The 22,409-nt window shown below is 33.7% G+C and overlaps 2 protein-coding genes across 6 annotated transcripts in view; both read right to left on the reverse strand.

The window, feature by feature from the left end:
- Positions 1–7,932: 7,932 nt before the first annotated feature.
- On the reverse strand, positions 7,933–9,424 carry LOC126918491 (charged multivesicular body protein 6). Its single transcript, XM_050726431.1, has 4 exons — positions 9,211–9,424; positions 9,022–9,131; positions 8,511–8,944; positions 7,933–8,379 (listed from the first exon to the last, which is right to left on the reverse strand). The coding sequence occupies exons 1-4, from the start codon at positions 9,274–9,276 to the stop codon at positions 8,333–8,335; spliced, it is 657 nt and encodes a 218-aa protein (XP_050582388.1). The 5' UTR covers positions 9,277–9,424; the 3' UTR covers positions 7,933–8,332.
- Positions 9,425–11,010: 1,586 nt separating this feature from the next.
- The window catches only part of LOC126918485 (RNA-binding protein Musashi homolog Rbp6), a 771,768-nt gene continuing 760,369 nt past the window's right edge, over positions 11,011–22,409 (reverse strand). For all 5 annotated transcript variants that reach the window (XM_050726419.1, XM_050726417.1, XM_050726418.1 and 2 more), the window contains one exon: positions 11,011–21,754. The gene's annotated coding sequence lies outside the window, so the exon portion shown is untranslated. The remainder of the gene's footprint in view (positions 21,755–22,409) is intronic.

Below are 22,409 nucleotides of genomic sequence, written 5' to 3' on the forward strand. Positions count from 1 at the left end.
GATTTACAGTCTAAATAAGATAAACGCTCCATTAAATGATATCTTGAGTGAAGTTACGCCTAGAAACGCTTATAGTACGTATCTAACTATGCTCGTCTGGAATTGCTTATGCTTACTCAGACCGAAGAACATTCTGACTTTGTAAATTTAATAGCGAAACTTTTCAGGAATTCGATACTCTCTAAACTTTAATTATTTATATTTATACCATAATTAATTACACAAGTAACCGTTATGGAAGATACTTTGACGACATAAAAATTTCTCGATCTACATCCGATTAAGCTTAAGTTCCGCGTTAAATCAATGGAATATTCCACAGAGTCCGAGGAGTCCTTATTACTCTAACTAACAATGATAATGAGAAACGTACCAAATGAGATACGATCTTAAATAATTAGGAAAAAATCTTGCTCATTTAACTAACTGGATATGATAATTCCATCGCAACTCAAAACGTCAGCTTCAATTTTATTGTAACACCGCTTTACATATTTTTCTACCTTTTCAAACACTGTATGCATCGCGTACAAATATTTGCAGGTATGAATCATCTAAAATTTTATTGGCAATAATTTTTAACCAGTACTATCTGGCGAATGGCACCAGAGCTGGAAACATTATCTAGAGCTGCAAACAAAGTTGTGAAGATAAAGAATTGACTTCACGGTTAGTCTGGTGTATTTTTTTTTTTTTTTTTTTTGTTTGTGTGCAATATCGGAATAGCGTCAAAGCACGATCTAGGAACACAGACATTAATTTCAATTTATCATCTACTACAGCTTCTCAATTGACCCGTGCCATTTAATTGAGACAAAAAATGCCGAGTTTTTCTTGGGCGACGAGAAAAGAAATACGGAAAAAAAGGAAGGGAAAATATGAATTGATAAAGAAAGAAATGTACATATCTAGAACGACGTGAGATCGGGAAATGCTTCGTTCAGTTGTTCAGCATCGTGGACGCATCTCCCAGCCTCGTTCTAAGCAACGGTACAATTAACGTTCTCAAGACAAGACGAATGTTTCGTGTCTCGTTCTATTTGTAAAATCTCACCGGTGCTCTTCATACACTCCCAGGTGTACGATGAGTCATCCAACTCTGTAACTTAATACAATGAATTTTTTAACTCATTAATATCGCAAATGATTGTTTAGGTATTATTAGAAACGTGTAATAAACACGATGTCGCGTGTGTCATTAAAATTCGCGTCTTTAAGAGGCAAACAAGGCCATTAATTGTCGTCATTTTTACCATGCTATTGTTATACTGTAGTACTCTTGAAACTTCTACCACAGATTAAGAAAGTTCAATGTACTACCTAAGTGGTAATATTAACGCTGACTTCTTGAAAAATTATAATTTAAATGGGTACAGCGAACGATATTCATCAGCATGTTACTTCCTATGAAAATATCGTTTCCGGTGTTTCAAATAAAGTACGACGTTCTTGGGCAATATGAATTCAGCATTTACACGTACATTGTAAAATCTTATTGCGAATGTTAAAACGGCTTTTTCAAAACGGAAATTTGTTTTTAATTAATTACCAATATCGATTAAATGCGTGTAGTAACAAGAATTTTGGAGATGGTTTTTGCTAGTAAAAAGATGATGAAGGAATATATGAAGTTAGTTTCTATAATATTAAGAATTCAGTTGTCTCACCTTGTATGTAGGCATGACTCACTTTGTCCCGTCGGTACAACGCCTTATGCTATTGTTCTTCTGCCCAATTAAAGCATTTTCCCCTCGACTGATATCTTTTACCTCCTTTTTTTCACTTGGTTTAATAATGGCTGTCCTCGACGACCACTCCTTTAGATAGTGCTGTAAAACGGGACTTTCTCTTTGGAACTGTCTTCGATGAAATTGTTTATTAAACTCTTTCAAGTTTCCACGTATCACTTAATATTAAACACCCATTTCCATTTCAAAACTATTTTTATAAAACATCTCATCAGTGTAATCTCTTTTTAAAAAGAAAATTATGTACGCCAGGATCGTTAAGGTATAATCTATTACACGCATTGGAGACGGTATCTTAGGTTTCATTTTCTTGATTATTCCAAACAGAATATTCAGATATCTCTTTCGTAGGTCTATAAAAAATATTTTATAACTTGATTTTAAATGTTCAAGGACGAAGCTAAGTATTACTAAATACATAAGTAATTCACCATGAAGTATATATATAAAGTATATATCTGTTTACCTATACTATGACATCAATTTTATTGCAAGATTTCGTGAAACATAAATTTCTAGAAAATTACGTTAGAAGAAACGTTAGAAGAAACGTCTAGAAGAAACGTTATCAATAGTTTAACATAGAATCGATGAAACAAGAAGGTTATCCAGATGAGAACCGTCTGGTATCCCCAGATTATTAGTTGATCATTAATCAATATATATTTGAAATCCATCCTTTGCGTTTTATTCCGTGCGTAAAAATTATTAACTCTCTTCAATAGTGAACAACATCTTCCAATAATTTGAGATAGCATTATAAAGCCAGATTCCATTGTTATGCAAAAATCCCATATATCATGTTGTTCAAATAAACTAAAACTTTTATTTATCTCATCGCACTTCCGCAACCTTCGACGAGGGATATTTGCACGTGGTACTGTTACATATTGTATAAGAGAGGTATCTTGCACTTGAAATCAAGGGGATAGGTTTAGGAGCGATTCAATGTAAATTCAGCGGAGGAACACTGACGAAGTTGAATCAATGTATGCAAATCGATGCAGCGGGTAATTTAAGCTGATTGGTGCATTGTTACTGTTATTACAAGACGATTCGTTGTTTCTGTTTGGAGTAAAAATCGCAAAGGAGAAGAAATATGTAGATGGCGAGAGAGAAAGAGAGAGGGAGAAAGAGAGAGAGTGAGAGAAAGATGAAGTGGAAGGCTGTATTTTACGTTTCGGCACGTTTATTTGAAAATAACGCAGTACAAGCTCTCGATGAAAACTTCAACAGAACTAGGAAATATTTATCTTAAACACAATTTCAATAGTTTAATGCAATAGAAAATAAAAATAAACTTGAATCCTTAGGCTTCAAAGGATTAGAAAATGGAAATGGGGAAACTGTAAAATCGTTTCAGGCATCCTTCTATTCATTTTGTCGTAATAATTTTCTTTAGCCGAACAGTAAAAAATTTAATAAGTTAAACATATGACACCTTACGAAACAGCCTGTTAATTTCCAGAACTTCAACTTTTCGATAGCAAGATGTGTAATTAAATAAGATAAGAGGTATTTAAAGGAGATCAGGCTTTGATGAAAACATTAAGTTCAAGACTGGAGACGTAGCCTGGAAACGTTACCTGTGAGACGTCACGTATATATATGCGTCGCAGATAAACTGTCGTCTCAATGTTTTATCTGCATTATTCCCAATAAGATAAGATATATTTCTCTCTCTCTCTCTCGCTCTCTCTCTCTCTCTCTCTCTCTCTCTCTCTCTCTCTCTCTCTCTCTCTCTCTCTGCAAGAGTCTGCGAAATACTCTATGCAATCATTCTTGTAGAAAATCCTTGCCACCCAAGGAAGTCGTTTATCGTGAGATGAAATCGTTCATTAAACTTATGTAGATAGAACAAAATCCGATGCATAACAAGTTTATACCGTCGCAATATTTTCTATGTTTGAATTAATTTAAATAATCTCAGAAATAGTAAATTTATTTACTATATATTTATTTACTTATTTATTTTTTATTTTACTTATATATTTATTTATTTATTTATTTACTATTTATTTATTTAATATATTTACTATAATAATGCTTGTTTGATAAAAGACGAAGAATAAACAAACATCGATTTATTTCGTTGTTGATCGTAGTTTGCATATCTACCTGAGTCAAGGAAATAACTTTGTTTGCCTCCTGACAAATAAAGAATCAGTGGATGCTATATTTAAAGTAGTAAATTACGCGGTAAAACTTCTTGTTATCTAGACGAAATGCTCGTCGAAATTGCGTCTAACTTGTTTCCCGCAAAATTATACCTTGTACTGTTTGGTACAGTAACGCTATTGCTAATGGAAGAGAATCAATGCTAAGTAATAAGATTGACATTCGCAAGTATTCTTGGACAATGAATTTTTGGATGATGAAATCATTGGGACAGACATTCTAGATATTGCATTGCGGTAAGAGAGGTAAATTAATTTAGTAAAAAATAGTCAATTAGTAAAAAATATCGAATGTAGAGCTTCTTATAGACTGAGATAAAAGGTAAATCGTCTGAATTTTATATATCTTGTAATCAATAAGTAAATTCAAAAATAATAATAAATCAAAAGGAAAATAGCCTGAATCTTACATATTTTATAACCAATCGTGATCCTCCTCTTTTTACGAATTATGTTCGAACCTAAAAATTCAAATAAAGTTTACCCTACTACTATTCTTGAATTCTCGTTTTCTCTGAATTCTCATTCAGATATGTTTAATATAAAGTTGAAATGAAGAATAACATATATTAGTAATTCATTCGTATCCTTCTTGAGCGGAACAAATTTTTGAGCAATAAAAAGACGTGACTGTATATAAAATGAGCCAAAGGACATAACAGGGTTAAAGTTAAAGATGGGTAATTCTGCATTCCAAGTAACGTAATTCAAGATAAAAAGAGAATCACATTCTAACATAATGTCCTTCTTGTGTCATATCATAGAACAATTGACGTCACTTAATTCGTCTATTAATCGATCATAAATCGTTGAACTTACTGAAATTCCTGGATCTACGACACACTCGCAGATAAGGAGAATGATATGTTCGGACTCGGAGAAAAGAAAAAGAAATAAAACGAAGGCTTCATGGCCGGAGGTTAGTCAGCGGATCCCGTTCCTCGGCCGTTCTTCCTTTCTCTTCGTCTCTCTCATTTCGCGAAGGTCATCTGGTTTTAAATAGGAAATCGTTGATCCATATAGGCGTCATTTTAAATATCAGGAGGCTGTGATACTTCCTGTAATTTACTACTAGAAATGCACAGCCTGTACGCGTATTGTCAATAATTTGACAGATTTTCTAAAAACAGTTGTTCAAGTGATCGCCGTTTTATTCGTCGTTTCCCGGTCTTACCGGCATTCAGCGAACGTCAGTTTCACAACGACTTCACGAATTCGCGTAAAGTTTACGATCTTGCATCATAGACTCTGTCCAAATGGAATATATTAAGATGAAATATTTGTTTTTTGGAATTAATTTTGAATTTTTATGATAGTCTGTGGATGCGATTTAACATTTAACTCTCATCCTCTCTCCATTTTCTTCGTGTAATATTTTTTCAATTTGTTCTTTGGTATCAAGGTATAATGATGGAAAGCAGCTAAAAAGAGTATAAAGAATTTTATACAATTAATTTGTCGTATAAATAAGAAATAAATTTACATCATTCCTTCGACAAATGTAATATTTTGAAAAATTAAACATTTGATGAAAAAGAGTGTACAGTGCAAATTACGTTTGCTATATGTCAATCAATGGTCGTTTAAAACTCCCTCGATAAAAATTCTATTGAGTTGCAAGTGGTAAAGAGAGACAATTTTCGAGGGTAATTAGCATCGTAATTGATACCGCAATCATTAGGCGCGAATACACTTTTATTTGTACGATGCTGGGTAAGCAACACGATTAATCAACGATAATTAATTATTAGTAATTATTACTTGATCGACTGACTGTCACGATTCTGTCCCTGACCATTGAAATTGTGTTAATCGTTTAGTGACTACGAAACGATTTCGTAGGCGCCATGAGATTTGTTAAAACAATTCGAATGTTGTTATTGGCGCCGTAAGCTGGTCTTATCTGGATTCGACAGACCAAGTTAAATACATCAGAGATCGTCTATTCAAACGACGTTTTCTGCCGCACAAACAAGCTTCGTTGAATCTAACAGTCGTTAGACGTTGACGTTGTTCGATACAAGACACGAGATACAAATATTATGAAAACGTAGGTGGTCATCGGCAAAATAAATGATGGATTCGTAGCTCGATTTTGAAACTAAACATAAAGACCAGAAAATAATTTAAAATATTAGATTAGAAAAAATATTAAACTTAAAAGATATATTATCTACACAAAACAAAAGATTTATTTTATCTAGTGTATTATCTAGTGAGGGCAGTTCTTTATGGATAACTTTTTTTTTGACGTTTTGGATGTACTATTGTATGTTGAGTATAATGTTACGATATGAACGTAGATGTAGTTTTCATCGAGCGCGGAAAGTTGGAAAGTTATGACACTGTGAAATTACATAAGTAAATATGGAAAATGAACAGCTGACATTTGGTTCTATTGAATAATTCAGCTTACTTCGCGTTAGAATGTAACGTACATTGACAATGAAAAGCGGCAAGTTAATTTGGGAGGAAGATATTAGGAAAGTCGTGTTATCTCGGATTATAAAATTATGTAAACTTCGAAAGCGTCAATGTTGCAGTTCGACACAGTAAAAACAAATGTTTATTTCACTATATGTAAAAAGACAGTTGGGGAATAAATAAGTTAAAATCTAAATAACAAGCTAAATTCGTTTTTCTAATTGTTACAAATAATCTCACGATGCAAGATATTTCGCATATTAAAACATTAGTCATGGACATAGACATTAAAATGACGAATGAAAGCTCTACATATCTGCTATATATTTGCAAATCAGTAAAGACAGATAATCATTAAAGAACGACACACCATCCCGTCCTATAAAACTGATTTGCAAATTTATGAATATAATTATATTATGATACCTGTATGGGATAAAGTGACTTTCCAATGATTTATGTTATTTCTATAACTTCATTAGTATTTGGATCGATGTCGAAATGATTAAGTGTCTGATTTCTTAAATTTAAAAGTATCGCATTGTTAACTTCGAAAAAGGAACATTAACAAAGCAAAAAGTTTTTATAGGAGTCACATAGGTGACCTGCTTGATAACTGAAGTGTTCGTCTAATTATGCTAATTTAAGTGAAGCACAAATCAAATATTTTTAAGCCGTGAGGTAGTGCCGGGTTGATTACTCAGTACCGATGAAGGAGAGAATGAGAAGGGGTTTTTAGTGGGTAGAGGTGTTAACATCTTGTCAACAACATAACCCGGGGGTGCATAGCGACACCGGGTATGCGCAATTGCATTTTCCCCTCCTCTCCAAAAAAAAAGATCAAATTATATTACGTTATGACGCGTAGCTCAATGGTACCAAGTATCGCACTATATTTTCTCAATTCAGATAAATGGAAACAAAATATTTCATGTGAAATCATAAATTCCATTAATTTTATTCATGTCATTAATAGAAGTGAATATATTTTTATCTGCATTTTAACTGGAGCTAAGAACATATAGAATAAGCGTAAAATATTCTGGAAATACTAGGTATTTGAGAACGTCTCGGTGGTTGGTTTATCTTATCAGTTCCTGAATAATTTAAGCTGGTTGATCACGTGTAGCCTTCTATTCATATGACTGTGCAATTTTACATTGCGGGAAAAATTTAAATATTCTAGATTAATAAAAGATAAATGGTTATCATCATCCTATTATACGTGATTATTATTATATATTATATGAATATTTTCCACGAAAATGAACAAACAAAAAAAGAAGAGTAACCAAAAGATATAGATTTCAGAACATGTATGGTCAACGCAATAATAGGATTGATATCAATAACGAGCATTATTAGCTGCATTATATAAGTGTTTTCCTATTTGAAAACAATATTTAGAAGGATGAAACGTTGAAGATACCTAATATACTTCATTCTGTTTTAATCCGAAATAATCTCCATTTTGGAGAAAGGTTTTATGATTTATGTACAATTTTTTGTTGAATCATGTTCATAAATTTGTATAATTTATTGCAGAATAAGATCTACTGAAACATGTTGTAAATAAGATCACATTTATTAAAAGATTTTAAACTTCTGCATATTTTTATTATATTTTAACTACACATAAGAAAGGCCAATAATAAGATAAAAAGATATTTGTACATGTAAGGTAGTACAAATATAATTATTGTGAAACTTACATGGTATATGTAATATATGAAAAAGTAATGTACATTTGCCTGGATTATGTATTCACAGCATCAAAACCATATATGTATACGCACTTTATGATAACAGTCTTTAGCACTTAAACGACTTTGTTAATAAAACATAACTTCCATTCTTTCAATTACACCCTTTGGATGAGAATTATTCACGCTGAGCCTTACATATAATGTACTGTACATATATACAGAGACTCCTGCGCAAAGTGCCAATAGAATAGAAACTTTACTAATATTTATCACCTGTTCATGCTTCCAGAGCAACAGTTTCTTTTGTTCTTTCTTTCGTACGCTCTGCAAAACAAAAAGAAGGTAAATGAATGGATTAAATGTATTTTTCTAATAGAAGAATAAATCTAACATGACAGTATTTATTTGTGTATTACAGTATTGGTATTTATTTGTATATTATACAATGTATTTACCTATCTTCTTTTCTGGTAATTCCTCTGGTACTTCTGGTAATGTTACATCCTCTGGTACTTCTGGTAATGTTACATCCTCCGGTATTTCTGGTGCCTTTTCTTCAATTTCTGCCGCTAACAAAGCATCAAGCTCTGCTTCCACTTCACTCTCATCATTCTCTGTAAGTTCTCCAGACAATATTTCATTAATCTCCCTTTGTTTTTCAATTCCTTCCTTAGTCTCGTCCATAACTTTTTCAATTTCATCAATGGATAATAAATCATGTAGTTTCTTCAATGCAATATTACCCACTTTTAGGCCATTTACAACCTTCAACTCTATTTGTGCAAATTCTAAATCATGTACCATATGCTCAAGGTTCTCTAACTGTCCATCAGTCTTCGATAATATTTGTTCTTGGAATTTCTTTTTCCTTAGAAGAAGTAAAGCACGTCTGAAAAGATTTTATAACGTTTAACAAATGTGTCAAAGATATTTTAAAATTACAATAGACAAGAATTTAATACCTACTCTTTTTGTTTATTTTGTATAAGTTTTTTTGCGAGTAACCGTTCTTTTTCAAGACTTTGCTCGATTCTTCGTTGATATTGCTTGATTTTATCCCTAGTTTGTTTCAGTTGCTGTAAAAATGTTAGAAATCAGTCAATATGTGCCTGAAATAAAAATGGTTGAGGTTAGAAAATGTGTGAAACAACGTACTAAAATGGCCTTGTCCTGTTCGGTAACACGGCTCGGTGGCTTTTTCTTTGCAAAGAAAATACCCATTTCGTTCTAGATAATGTACAACGGTATTAATTAAACTATCATACAGAATTTGAAAGAAAACTCATGTCACGTTTGACACATCACTTAAGACACTGATAACGAAATCTATCATGGCTAGCGCCATATTTTCTGGTCGACTTATCGATAGTTTTGTACTCGACTAGAATCCAAACTATACGGCGCGAAAGATATATGTATATAGATATGTATATTATTACTTATTTTATTTTATTGAAAATAAGCCTTTTATCATAAAATTTAATAATAAAATAACGGTACTATTGTTGTATATCGCTCAAGAATTAATTTTTTTTAAATTTAATTAGGCAAAGAAGCACAATAAACTTATAATTGATGAATTTGATATATTAAATATTTTAACTAATGTTCAAGAATAAATATCTTTATAGTATTTAGGAAGGAAGATTATCCAAAGAGATAAGGATATGATATGAGATTGAAAACAAGGAAAGAGAAAAACGACAAGACATTGGATTGAATTGAACAATGTCCATTATATTATATATTTTATTCCCACATACACACGGCACGTTGTGAACCTTTTCTTAAATATTAATAATATTATCATAATAATAATAATAATTATCATCATCATCATCCTTCTCGTTATCATCGCAATGATAATAATTTTAATAATAATAAGTAAACAATAATAAACATAATAATGTGAATTCATGAGATATATTTATATTTATGTATATATATTTATAATAAATCATATAGTAATAATCATCGTATTATAATATATATTTATATGTACAGAGGGGTACAATATTGTTATTCTTTATTAGTTTAATATTTATAATCGCAATATTATATTTATTTTCTGTCTGTATACATACACAATGAATTAGATTATCGGCCCTTTCTTACGCCACACATCTACGGCGGATAAATTCTCTCACTTTCTATCTTTTGTTGTCTATTTTATTTCGCTTTTGTTTTTTTATTTTTTATTTTTTTGCGTCATGTTACTCTTTTCCGCTTAAATTTTAAGGACCATAATTTTCACCTTTTGACAGCACACAATGTCGCTATGCTCGAATATATTCGCGGTAGAAAAGAGCCGCAATTTTCGTACTTCTTCTTTTCTTCATTTTTTTAAATTTTTTTTATCTCTTTTCTTACATTTTTTTTATTCCTCCATCGAGAAAGGCGTCGTCGAGTTAATTCGAGCTATCCCGAATACGTAATCGATTATACATTTCTCTGAACGCGATCTCAATATAATCCGTGATCGTTTTGCTTTATCTTACAAAACATCCATTATAGTCTAGCCGCTTTTGGATAGAGAGTCGCGCGTTGTTCCTTCACATTTGTTATGGATGCCTGGAAATTTACCGAGGACTAAGCCACGCTTAATTCGAACAATTTTTATTGATTACAAGAAAAGATAAACGTGTCTCATTTGATTGCTCGTATTGTTTCACTTTTATTCATCGTTTATCTCTATTCCTCCTTTGTTTCTTTTATTTCTTTTTTTTGCGTTCGCGAACTACGAACACACAAAGAAACGCGCGGCTCTTTCGCCAGCAGCGCGCCTTTCATAAATATTCTGTACAATGTTATAATTATTATAAATCATCATTATATCTTATATAGAACCTTACCGTTATGTCATTATTATCGGTAGTGTAAAATTGAAACTTTTTACGTACTTATATAGATTAAACATTACCGTCTTCGTGGCGATTCCCGCCCGCAATCGTACTGTTTTTTTTTTTTTTGCTTTTTAGTTTAATAATTATTTATTTACCATTTTCATTTAATCTGTTCTTTTTAATCGATACATAATCGTATAATTTAGTATGTCGCTATACGTATTGTAATCGTTTACGATTAGTAAGAATATGTAAAATCAGTGTTTCGTCTTAGTTCTTGGTTTTATTATTTTTTTTTTCTTTTTTCTTTATGCTTGTTTAAATTCAATAAATCTCATTAAGCATCCACATAATTGTTTAATATACATGGAATTAAAAGTGATTTAATTATTGCTTGTTATATTGCAAGTTTTCTCATTGCAAGCTGTACCATACCGCCGAGCTTCCGTTTCGTTCTTTCATGCTATTCATCAATCTGCCTTTGCTTTGTATTTCTCACGAGGCGTCGTAAAAAATATTTTTAAAAACCTTCGCTCCGTTCTCTTACTACGTGTTTTAAACAGAAATTACTTAGATGGTTCCCTAAGTCGACAATGTGAATGACGAGACTCTAAGACTCTCCCTGTAATTCATAACATGCCGTGTACACAGAAAACACTCGGTATTCCTCGGTTGTTTCACGCGACAACAAAAATACAATATCACAAAACTAAGGACAACGATGAACGGGATCAAAGCGAGTGTGTTGAAATTCGTGGACTCTTTTTCACTTCTCACACATGCACACAACGATCACGATGCAGTTCTTTTATTTAACATTTTGATTGAAAAAAATCGATGAAAAATTGTTTCTCAGACTTGTTCTTTTTTGTTTATTTAAATATCTTCTTCTTTTTTATCTTACGGAAGAGACGAATTAAATTATTGTGCTCGTGTGCCGGTGTGTTCGAGAACGTTTGCGTGGTTGTTTTGTATCCGCGAAGAAAATTAATGAAAGAAATAATGACACAATTTATGGTATGAAAATATAGTTATCGTGAAACGATCGATCGATGGCAGCCAAAAGAAACGAAAAAGGAGGGAAGAATTTAGCAACTCTTCGAAAATTGATGATCGCAGTCATGATACAGCGTTAAAGCACGAAACAATTTTTAGATCTTATAGATCAACACGATATGTAAATTGGAAAACAAGCAATAAATATATATGCTTCGAAGCTAACTCGAACGAAATATTTACTTTTTCGCCTACAATTGCTACGGAGATCTCGAATATTCACAATTTCGAAGATAATTGTCGTGTTATCTATCGATTCGTATGATCGTTCTAAGAACGATCATCTAAAGTATAACAACTTATGCTTGACTGATTCGAACACACCCGTTGCGATGGGTAAGAGAATCGATCCGAGGAGCGAGAGGAACGGAAAGTTATATGATGGCCTTTATCGTGTTTTATTTTACGAGTTGCACAAACAGGTACCAATCGTTTGCGGTAAAACTAGAACAATGACATAATAAAACAAACGAAAAACGTGACGATAGTACAGAGAACAACGTACAATTGTATTAGAAAGTAACGCGAGTCAGTGCGGTTAAGTAATATTACAAAATTTAGCAACATTGAAAATACTCGCTCTATAATCGATTCGGTTGGCCCATGGAAAAGTGTATTCATCGAAATTGAACGTTCCTTAAATATTTCTTCAGATTATCCTTTCGTTAATAACGGCAATACGATATCGTCAAAATTTTCACACCCTAACTAATGCTTTTTAGAACACATGAAAATTGGATATCGATCAAATATTATATGTTTGATCGCTCAATCTTATCTCAACGATTAAAGCATAAAACCGGCTCAATAATTTTATATGAAAAGAAAAGAATGACACATATTGATATTAATGGGTATCGAATGAAAAAAAGAACTGGTATTCTTGCTGTACGATGGTTAGCAAAACTTCATCGAAGCTCGTGACTGTTATATCCTTGTTCTGCACGCAGGAAGAATATTAACAGATTACGTTTAACTGCTCATCCGAACGTGTGCACGTGTAATTACATGATTATATATACTTATTCATAATATTGTATGCTTTCCGTGCGTATATATATAATATATATAATATATATGATGTTATGTATATATATAATATGTAATTAAATATATATTATATATAATAATATATGTTACATATTATATATAATATATAATATATATTATATATTATATATATATATATATATTGTATTATATATTATATATATATCGTATGGGGTTATGTTCACATTTCATTAATCTGCGACTCGAAAAAATCCCCTGGACGTCTGGCTAAAAGTGAATTGTAACGCGAATCAGATTGACATTTCTTCTCGATTTTGCAAGAAAGCTTTCTTTCCTTTTTTTAAAAATGCGAGCACTCGTTCATATCGAACAGACGACACATGGAACAGAATAATTCTGATTGGTATTCGAGACGGACGACGATTTCTTCGAGCCGCGTTTCTCCTCGGTAGAAACTTGAAGTAAACGAAATCATCGGCTCAAAGACAATGATAACTGTACTCATAACACAACGGATTACCGCATCCTGACAAATAGAAAATGATAGTGGGACGCGTTAGAATAATACTATCCGATAATAACGCTGTTAATAGTAATCGAACGGTAGTAATTAATCGTTATTAAAATACAATATAAGTCAACAGAAAAAAAACAAGGAAAAAAATAATATTAATAATAATAATAATAATAATAAACGAACGAGCTCTTTCGGCCCGCATGTTCCCGTAATGCGCGAATAAAAATAATTCCTAAGTAGGATCCTTTAGCCTACGTCTTTGGCTGCGACGTTCCACTTAAAAAAGAACACTGATTTAGGCATCACGATCCCTATCAATCGATTATATTACAACTGACTTGAAACTCGACTGATCGAATCGTGTACCCGTTTAGAGCGTTTCTCTCTGTCTTCCAGTTAGCAAACGCGACTCGAACAGGCTTAAAAATCGAAATCGAAACTGTAGGTACTACGAGCAAGTTCAGAGGCAGTCAGTCAGCAGAGAAACGCTCCAACTTTTCGTGTCAGGTCGCAGCAACGATCTTTCTCGTACGCACGAAAACGTTGTTTCGAAAATTGTCTATCTATCTACGGACTTCTGCGAGTTCGTTTCATTCACCCTTTTTCTTTCTTCCTTTCGCACAGTTATTTTTTTTTTTTTTTTTTGGCTCACAAACTCTCCCTCACTCTCTCCCCCTCTTTCTCTCGAACCACAGTCACATCGCACGCAGAGCGACGGGGGTTGTTTTCTTCGAAATATCGTGGCATCGTGTCCGCGTTTCCTTCGTATTTCCGTACAAGGTAAAACGCTTCGTATGTCATCTGTCGCCTGTCAGCTTTCATTTGAGAAAATCAAAAACAGAAATTCGCAGATTCGTGTCGCACAGCGAAATGTATGCTAAACTAGCCGTTCTAGGAAACATCAGCAGTCAAGAAATAGAGGGTGCGTAGAAAGTGATCGAAGGATCGATATCGACGAATCCGTGAGGCGAAGTGAAACTTTTCTTTTCCATTATCTTAATCGTTTGCCTTTGTTTTGTCCTGTGTAAGTATATTAGTGTATTGATTAATATGTGTAATTTATTGTTTGGACGAGATTAATTAACGTATATAATGCGTGTTTCCATTATGTTGATAATTGTATCGTGTATAATTGTTTCGAAGAGTATTTTTCTCGTTGTATCGTAAGAAAACTCGTGATTGGAAGTATCTATGCATGTGTCTGTGTATATGTGTTTATATTTGCATATAGAACAATTGTACGGATTAGAAAGTGATATAATTAAAAAGAGTGTTCGTAAAATCTAACATTTGAATCATTTGGGCCACTCTATTCGTCTGTTCCAAATATGGAACTGTTATATCGTTATCACTAATACAGACTGAACGTGAAACATTATTTCAGAATGATGAACGATCGTTTATGCGCGAGCAACTATCACTATTGGGTCAAGCGCAAACAGATTGAACTCTACGTGAACATTAGTGAACTGATGCTTGTTCAAGTCTGCATACTATCTTCCCTATGGTTGTATAATCACCTTCATACATTATACTTCCATTAATTGCAAACGGGTTAAATACGCTTGATTATGTTGAATTTGCTCGCAGTGGCATCTTCATTAAATTATTACTCGATATTGCTGTATTATCTACGAAATATCGTACAGTCGAACGACTTCGCAATTACATTTAACTCCGTCTACCGCGAGGTGGTCGAAGTTGAAAACGATTTAATTAACGAAAGACGAAAGTATAACAAAAAATCCTTTCAACGTGTGAAACAAATGAAACAGAATAGTTTTGTTCGCCTTTTCATGCTTCCAGTAAAAAATAATTTTTACAATAACGATAATTCTGTAACGATAAAATGTACAATGGAAACATTATTTATAATCGCTACTTGCACTTAAGTACCGCTAAGACTTAAGTATTATAAAGTGTTTTATTATATTTCATTGCACTCAATTTCATATCATTGTACACATCGCACATACCTATCGCATGAAGATTTGTCAGTCGTGTACTATTAATTTCAATTTCACGGCTCAATCACGGAATGGCAATAATCGATTACTCACTTGATTAACATCTTCTTCGCACTCTCTTTACAATTGTGACCTCCATTTCCTTTCTCCTGTCCTTAGCTCACGCTGTGTGTATTTTATTTATATATATGTATATAATATATATTTTTCGATTATCGTATTTATTACTTATTATTTATACGCGTGTATATTTATATTTATATTTATATTTATACTTATATTTATATTTATATTTATATATATATATATATATATACGTGTCAGTATTTGTATGTGTGTGTATCATACGTGTACAATGTGGAAGTGTCGGTGTGAGCGTGTTAATCGCGCAATGAGTGATCGAGCTCGGTCGATGATCAAGCGGTCTTCTGAATTTTCTATATCATTATCATTTCCGTACACTTTTCTTCTTATGCTCAATTCTCGACAAAAATTCGCCAGGAAAAATAAATTCCCTCGTGTAAAAAATCGGAAGAGTATCGCAAAGTGAGAGAAGACTGGACTGCATCGAACAACGAGCTCGCCTCCCTCGCATTTCTTTGCCGTTTTTTTCTTTGTTCTCTTTCCTTCTTTCCTCTCATCTTTCTCCGCGTCTAGTCTTCCCAATCCTCATTCTACCCTCCTCAATACCGGTTGTACCCCCGCTCGACTCTCCTTTCACGATCATCGATGATGATCATCGAAAAATTGTTCAGTACAATAGTATATTAGCTTTTAAAACATCAATAACTATATATATGTACAAATGCATAAAACAATGTTTCAATATATCTGTTTATCTCCCATAATCCTCATATTTTTTTATTTTGTCTGCTTGCCACCTTAATCAGTTATTATATATATTTATATATATATAGTCATAATATATTTCTTGTCTTTCTTAATCGTTTTTATATTTATATTTATATATATATTTATATTTATATATATTTATATATATACTAGATGTAGATATAGACGTAATATTTCAATATTAATGTATTTCATATTTATAAATATAAACGCGTGGACTGTACTCACATATATATTTTGTTTCATCTTGTTTCATTTTTATCCCCTCCTATGACTTGTCTTCCCTATTATATGTCTCGCGACACCTTTATCTTCTCCTTTCTTTTCTCTTCATCCTTTTTGTATTAACTCGCTTGTATATTGATCGCATTTTAGTTTGTTTTGTCTAATTAATAATTGATCGTAGATCTCTTTCGAATATGTATATATATATATTTATATATTTATATATAATTCTCTTTTTCAGAGGATTCTCGTTGAAAGTCGCCTAGGTTCCTGCCGCAACATCCTCGATTCGTTCGTAAAAGAACGACGAAACAATTTAAATAAATAAGTTTGAAATTAATTCTAAGATACTTACACATTGCTCAAAAATAATAATAACTATCACATTACTTCGTTAATCACGCTTCAACAAAATTGCTGCCATTCAAATCCAAAATGAACGGTGAACATTAATTATACAGTTTAAAACGTTAAACGCAATAAATGATCAGGAACCCAAGATTCTTTCGGCACACCATTCACCTTAACTGCGAAAAGTTACAACTTGTACACTTAATTATGACTGTTTGCTCTTCTTCTATTTCTTCATTTGTATGTGTATATGCTTTCTACATTTCCTTATTTTGCCCATCCTCTGCGATCTCGCGCGTCAGCGTGCCTTAAACCTACATACGACGAATCTTGTTATATTTTACGTTCTTTGAGCTGGTGCTTATGTTCTCGTGTATTTCTCTTCTTTTCTTTTTCTCCACTTTTCTTCTCCGTGCAATGTCCAACTCTCCGTCCATTTGAACAATTAGCGCAGCTCCGTGATACATGAAGCGCTCGACGCGTCTATTTAACGCTCACTTAACTCATTTTTCTCCCACCGGATCCAACGAACATAACAAAAGAATAAAGGCAACAGAAGATGCCCGTGAAGCTATGAGCATGGAGCGTTTCTCTCTGTTTCTTTCGCTTGATTATGTCGCATTTCATTCACAAAACCTCCGTAATTTCGCATAACTTTGAAAAAGAAACCTTGTTAGAATCGAAACGAAAAAATCAGGAATAGAACATCGTCGAAGAAACGCTCGTTTCTGCGTACTCGTCTCTTGCATCCGTTTGAAAACAGCATCGTTCTATACATGGTGTACAGTCTACCGATAAAATATCAATCTCTTTTTTCATAGTGTGTGTGTGTGTACGTGTTTCCTTTTGCTGTTTGACTTTTCTCATATTTCGAATTATCAGTTGCCTGGATAATAACAGTTTTGGCCCGATGCATATACCTTTACCTCTTTTGCACGCGTTTATCGTTAGTCCTGGGGCGTAACGAAGCAGCTACCATTTTGTTTCGCTTGCAAGAAGTCGGCTTTGTAGCGTCGAAAATACACGCGACCGCAGTTCGTTTTACAATACGTTTTTCTCGTCCAGGAGTGGTGACTCATTCACGTTCCGCTTTCTCATATTCCATTTTCTTTTGTTGAGAACGAGCGAGGATCACCCGTCACGCGTGTACGCGTCACGAACTTAAGAATTCATGTAAGTTTATCCGCGATATAGATTAGTCGTGTATATTATTATTATTATTAGTTTCTCTTTTTTTTTCTCGTTCATTATTTGCCATTTTTATCCTTTGTGGTCATGACGAAGTATTGCTAACGTTCGTAAGAATTGACTCGTTTTGTTCATTCGTTCCTCTTCATCCTTTCTTTCCTTTCTTCAACATCTTTTTCATCATGCGCATGCATACCCGCGCACAGGAAAACAAAATGGCCGCCGTTCGACGTGACACGCGTCCCAATTTAAAGTCATCCTTCTTCTTCAATGTTTCTTTTTTTTGTTCTTTGTTTTACCCTGTTATTGAATACAATAATAACCGTACCTAGAATTGTCGCACGTATATCCATTGTTCTTGTAATAATTATAATTAATTTATCGCTCGTTGACTCTCACTCAATTCAATAATTCAATATTGACAAATTCAATAATAGTAATTAATAGTATTGTATGAAAACAGTTTTTGATCAGCGATATCAACAAAATCCGAATTATATAGTCCGCGGAATGAGTTTTTGCACGTCGACGGTTTCTTTGTTTTATTTTTTCTTTTTTATTTGTCCCCTTCAGAAGCAGGGAGGTTCGAGCGTCGCAATGCCCTTCGAGCCCCTAAATCGAACTTTCCTCGAGGGCTGGGTTAAATTTTATAAAACATACGTGCGTTAAAAAACAAAACGAATGTAATGACACCTCCCTGTTTACCGAACGATATTACACGCATTTAACCTAGATCAATTACGAATAATTGAATGGAGTATCCCCATTCGGGCCATTTGTCCGTCTAATTAGGGAAATAGTTCGAAGCGCGAAAGAACGCAAGGATTTTTTGGTGTTCAGTCATTCCGCGAGTAAGGCTACGTTCCGCAATTTAACGATTTCTCGCGTTTGCGCCAGTCCGTATAAACTTTCCAATTTCCTTCCTTTTCTAAACATCTTTTAATTCGCAAAATGACATTTTCAGGTGACCGTGTTCGTAAATCTTAAAGATTTAATGACTTTCTTTCTCTCGCTCTCGTACGCACGTATCGTCACGTTCTCTCCCATTCTTTCTCACACGCATCCGGGTTATATAGAAACGCACAATATCGCTTCATGTCCAAATATCATTCTTATTGCACGCGTTACTTTCACTTCTGCTTTTACTTATGCAATGGCGCATCAGATTGGCGATTCGCAATCTCGCCTTCAACTAACGCACTGTACATATACGGACGCGCGGTATAATAACTGAATACACGCATATGTTTAGATATATATTTTGTTTTCCTTTTAATGCATCTTATTTCGTGTAACTTGATGGTTTGCATATAGTTCTTCCTGATGTAGCATGGGTATGTGTGTGTATATATATATATATTTCTTCTTGTATGTGTATATAGGCATGTGTGTTAAGATAATTCCTTTAAAAAGCCGCCGGCGCGTGTCACAGCATACATTATATTTGTGTTCGGAGTGTCTATGTCTCTGTGTGGAATATATGTATAGTTTGAGCGTGTACGTAGAAGTGTATGTAAAAGATATTTTATATACGTTTACCGTGAGCTTGTGTGAAATGCGTGTCGGTGAACATTGCTTGTGTTTCCTTTGCAGGCTCCTTTATAGGATCATGCGTTATAGTAAATCAACGATACAATAATTCGCGTACGTGTAATATGCATGTATGTACCGAAGTTAATGCAAGTAATCGATTGGACAGCTATACAATGGCCGATTAAATTCAACGATTATCGTTTCGGCATTGGATGAGACCAGACTTTCGACGCGATACAACGCTTGGGACCTAGCGTTCTCTTACTCGATTTCGCGACCCTGTATATGTAATGTTCTCTCATTCTCTTCCTCTATCGAAAACCGTTCTTTGCGCTGGATGACTACATCTTATTTTCTTATCAACACGCATCATCTTAAAAGCAGGTCGTATTCTCCCATTCTTTCTCTTATCCTCATTGTTTCTTCTTTTTTCTCTCTTTCTTCGTCTAACTTACATAGAGCCTCGCGAGTTTCAATCCGTCCATCTCGCTTCGCAGTCCCCGCGTTTTTCTTCCTTTCTTTCTTTTTTTCTCCTTTCCTTTTATCCATCGCACGATAAGCAATGCAAACAGCGACACGTTATCCGTGTAACACGCGTGTCTAGGTCTATGTACGCAACCTCACCCTCCTCTTGCTCTTTCCGTGCTTTATTCGTCCTCTTTTCTCCCTCGTTGCACACCCGGGAAAAGGGAAAAGTGCTTCGACGATACCACGCCGGGGCGAGCGAGAAGTGTCATTCCGGCATTCAGTCGGCAAAGAGCACGCTGAGAAGTGGCGGATACGCGCGCGCAAGAAACAAAGAAAAAGGGCGAAGCGCACTCTTGGCCTGCCTAGCGTCCTCGTTGTTTCGTATCCTAAATCCCCCCTCCCCCCCCCCCACCCGGACTAACCATTCACACTTCCGTGGCGGGTGTTCCTTCGTGTTGTCGACTCGCGCTCCTCGAAAAATTCCTTACACGTCTTTTGTATTTTTGCTCTTTTATTTTTTTATTATTAACTCCGCTTCTACACGACTAAAAAAACTCGAAAGCCCAACACAGAGACGCTCTCTTCCCGGGTGCGAACGTATGTTATGCGTATAATAATTATATTTTTATTATTTATATTTATATTTATATATTTGTATTTATATTCATATTTATATCTATATTTATATTTGTATTTTGTATTTGTATTTATATATATACACACACACACTTACATATATATATGTGTATGTATATATATATATGTATATATGTATATTGCGCACGCGTACACGCGCGAGCTAACACGGTGCATGGCTTTTCATCCTCTTCTTGTTCTTGTTAATCAATTAGAAAAAAAAGTCGCCATAACGTTATACAATAATAACCAGTAATTATAATAATATTCGTATGTAAGTTGGTATTCTTCCGCCATTTTTTCGTTTGCCTTAAATGCTAAGGATCCATACGTTTTATCGTCTAATATTTATCAATTATTTATATATATATATATTTATATATATATTTATATATTTATATATATAATATTTATATATATTCTAGACTTAGTCACTTAATTATTTAGCAATTAATAATATTAATTTAATTCATTATTATTATTATTATATTATTCTTTATTAATGTCGGAGAAAGGGCATTAATACGCAGTTTCGGCCACATCTATCTTTACGCAGCTTTTGCCCATCCTGTTTCCCTTACTTTCTGCTTTCTTATCTTTCTTTACCACGTCGCTCTTCTCGCAAACTTTCTGGACGTGTACCGCGATCTATAAATTTATACATTTTCCCGCATTTTTGTTTCGCATCCTCCTCCTTAGATTCCTTCTTCCTATTTTTTAGATTTTTTTCATATTTCTATTAGCTTCCTTGTGTCTTCTTCACGCCTTCAATTTTGTTTTTTTCTCTTTTACGTTCGTTGGAAAGTAGCGGTTATTTCCGTTCAATCGTCGCCGTTGTTGCGGTCGATCAATCGCCGTTGCAAAGTCGAGGCCTCCTTCTGAGTAGAAACTATTATCTTCCTATCTAAATCGCGATTTTCCGATGTATTAGTTGTGATAGTACGCATCCAGTTCCGTCCAAAGTTCGTTCATCGTGGTGAATTTTTCCAAGGCATTTACATCGTTCACTGTACCGTCAGTCAACCGTGCTGCGTTCTGCCCTCTCGTCCATCCTGACGAAAAAAAAATCGTAGTTTGTTAGCGAGGGATTGCGATACGTAAGCCACAATCTTTGTGAAATCAGCGCAAGCGGAACGTGTTACTGTTGGAGTGCTTAAAAGTGAATGGAAATAGATGAAATGTAAAGTAAGATCCTTTCGCCAATCATACTTTATACAATGTAATATATGAATCATAGTCCAATACAATCATTTATTTATATTTTAAGAAATTTAATCTGAAGTTAATAAATGATAATGTAGATAAGAATTTAATCACGAAAGTATCTTAATCATTTAGCATCCTATTATTTGTATACTCGTTACAGTAGGAGAATTAATATTATGAATATTTCATGTGGCACACTAAGTGGAAACTTACGGTGAACCGGTAAGGAAACCTAAGGTTTCTGTTATATTCATTTTTGGTGAACGTGTTTGCGTTTGCTACAGAAAGATGAAAGTATTTCGTTACCGTATTCGTACGATAATGCGCTATATTTGAGAAAAACAACAGGAAATGTTACAATATTTCAAATGTAGTTAACTGAATTAATGTTTCATAAGAAAGATGATGAAATGGCTTATAACTATCTACTATTTGTAGAATAATTATGTACAATTCAGAAACATTTAATTTTAATATTATACAGATTTCATTACCGTACAA

This window comes from Bombus affinis, chromosome 7 (assembly GCF_024516045.1).
Source record: "Bombus affinis isolate iyBomAffi1 chromosome 7, iyBomAffi1.2, whole genome shotgun sequence".
NCBI classification, from domain to species: Eukaryota; Metazoa; Arthropoda; class Insecta; order Hymenoptera; family Apidae; genus Bombus; species Bombus affinis.

Bases quoted from the DNA above. Each gene is read 5' to 3' on its own strand.
- LOC126918491 (XM_050726431.1), bottom strand. From the start codon at position 9,276: ATGGGTATTTTCTTTGCAAAGAAAAAGCCACCGAGCCGTGTTACCGAA. The intron at 8,945-9,021 runs GTAGGTATTAAA...AAATCTTTTCAG, and splicing joins ATACAAAATAAACAAAAAGA to ACGTGCTTTACTTCTTCTAA. The intron at 8,380-8,510 runs GTAAATACATTG...TTTGTTTTGCAG, and splicing joins ATTACCAGAAAAGAAGATAG to AGCGTACGAAAGAAAGAACA.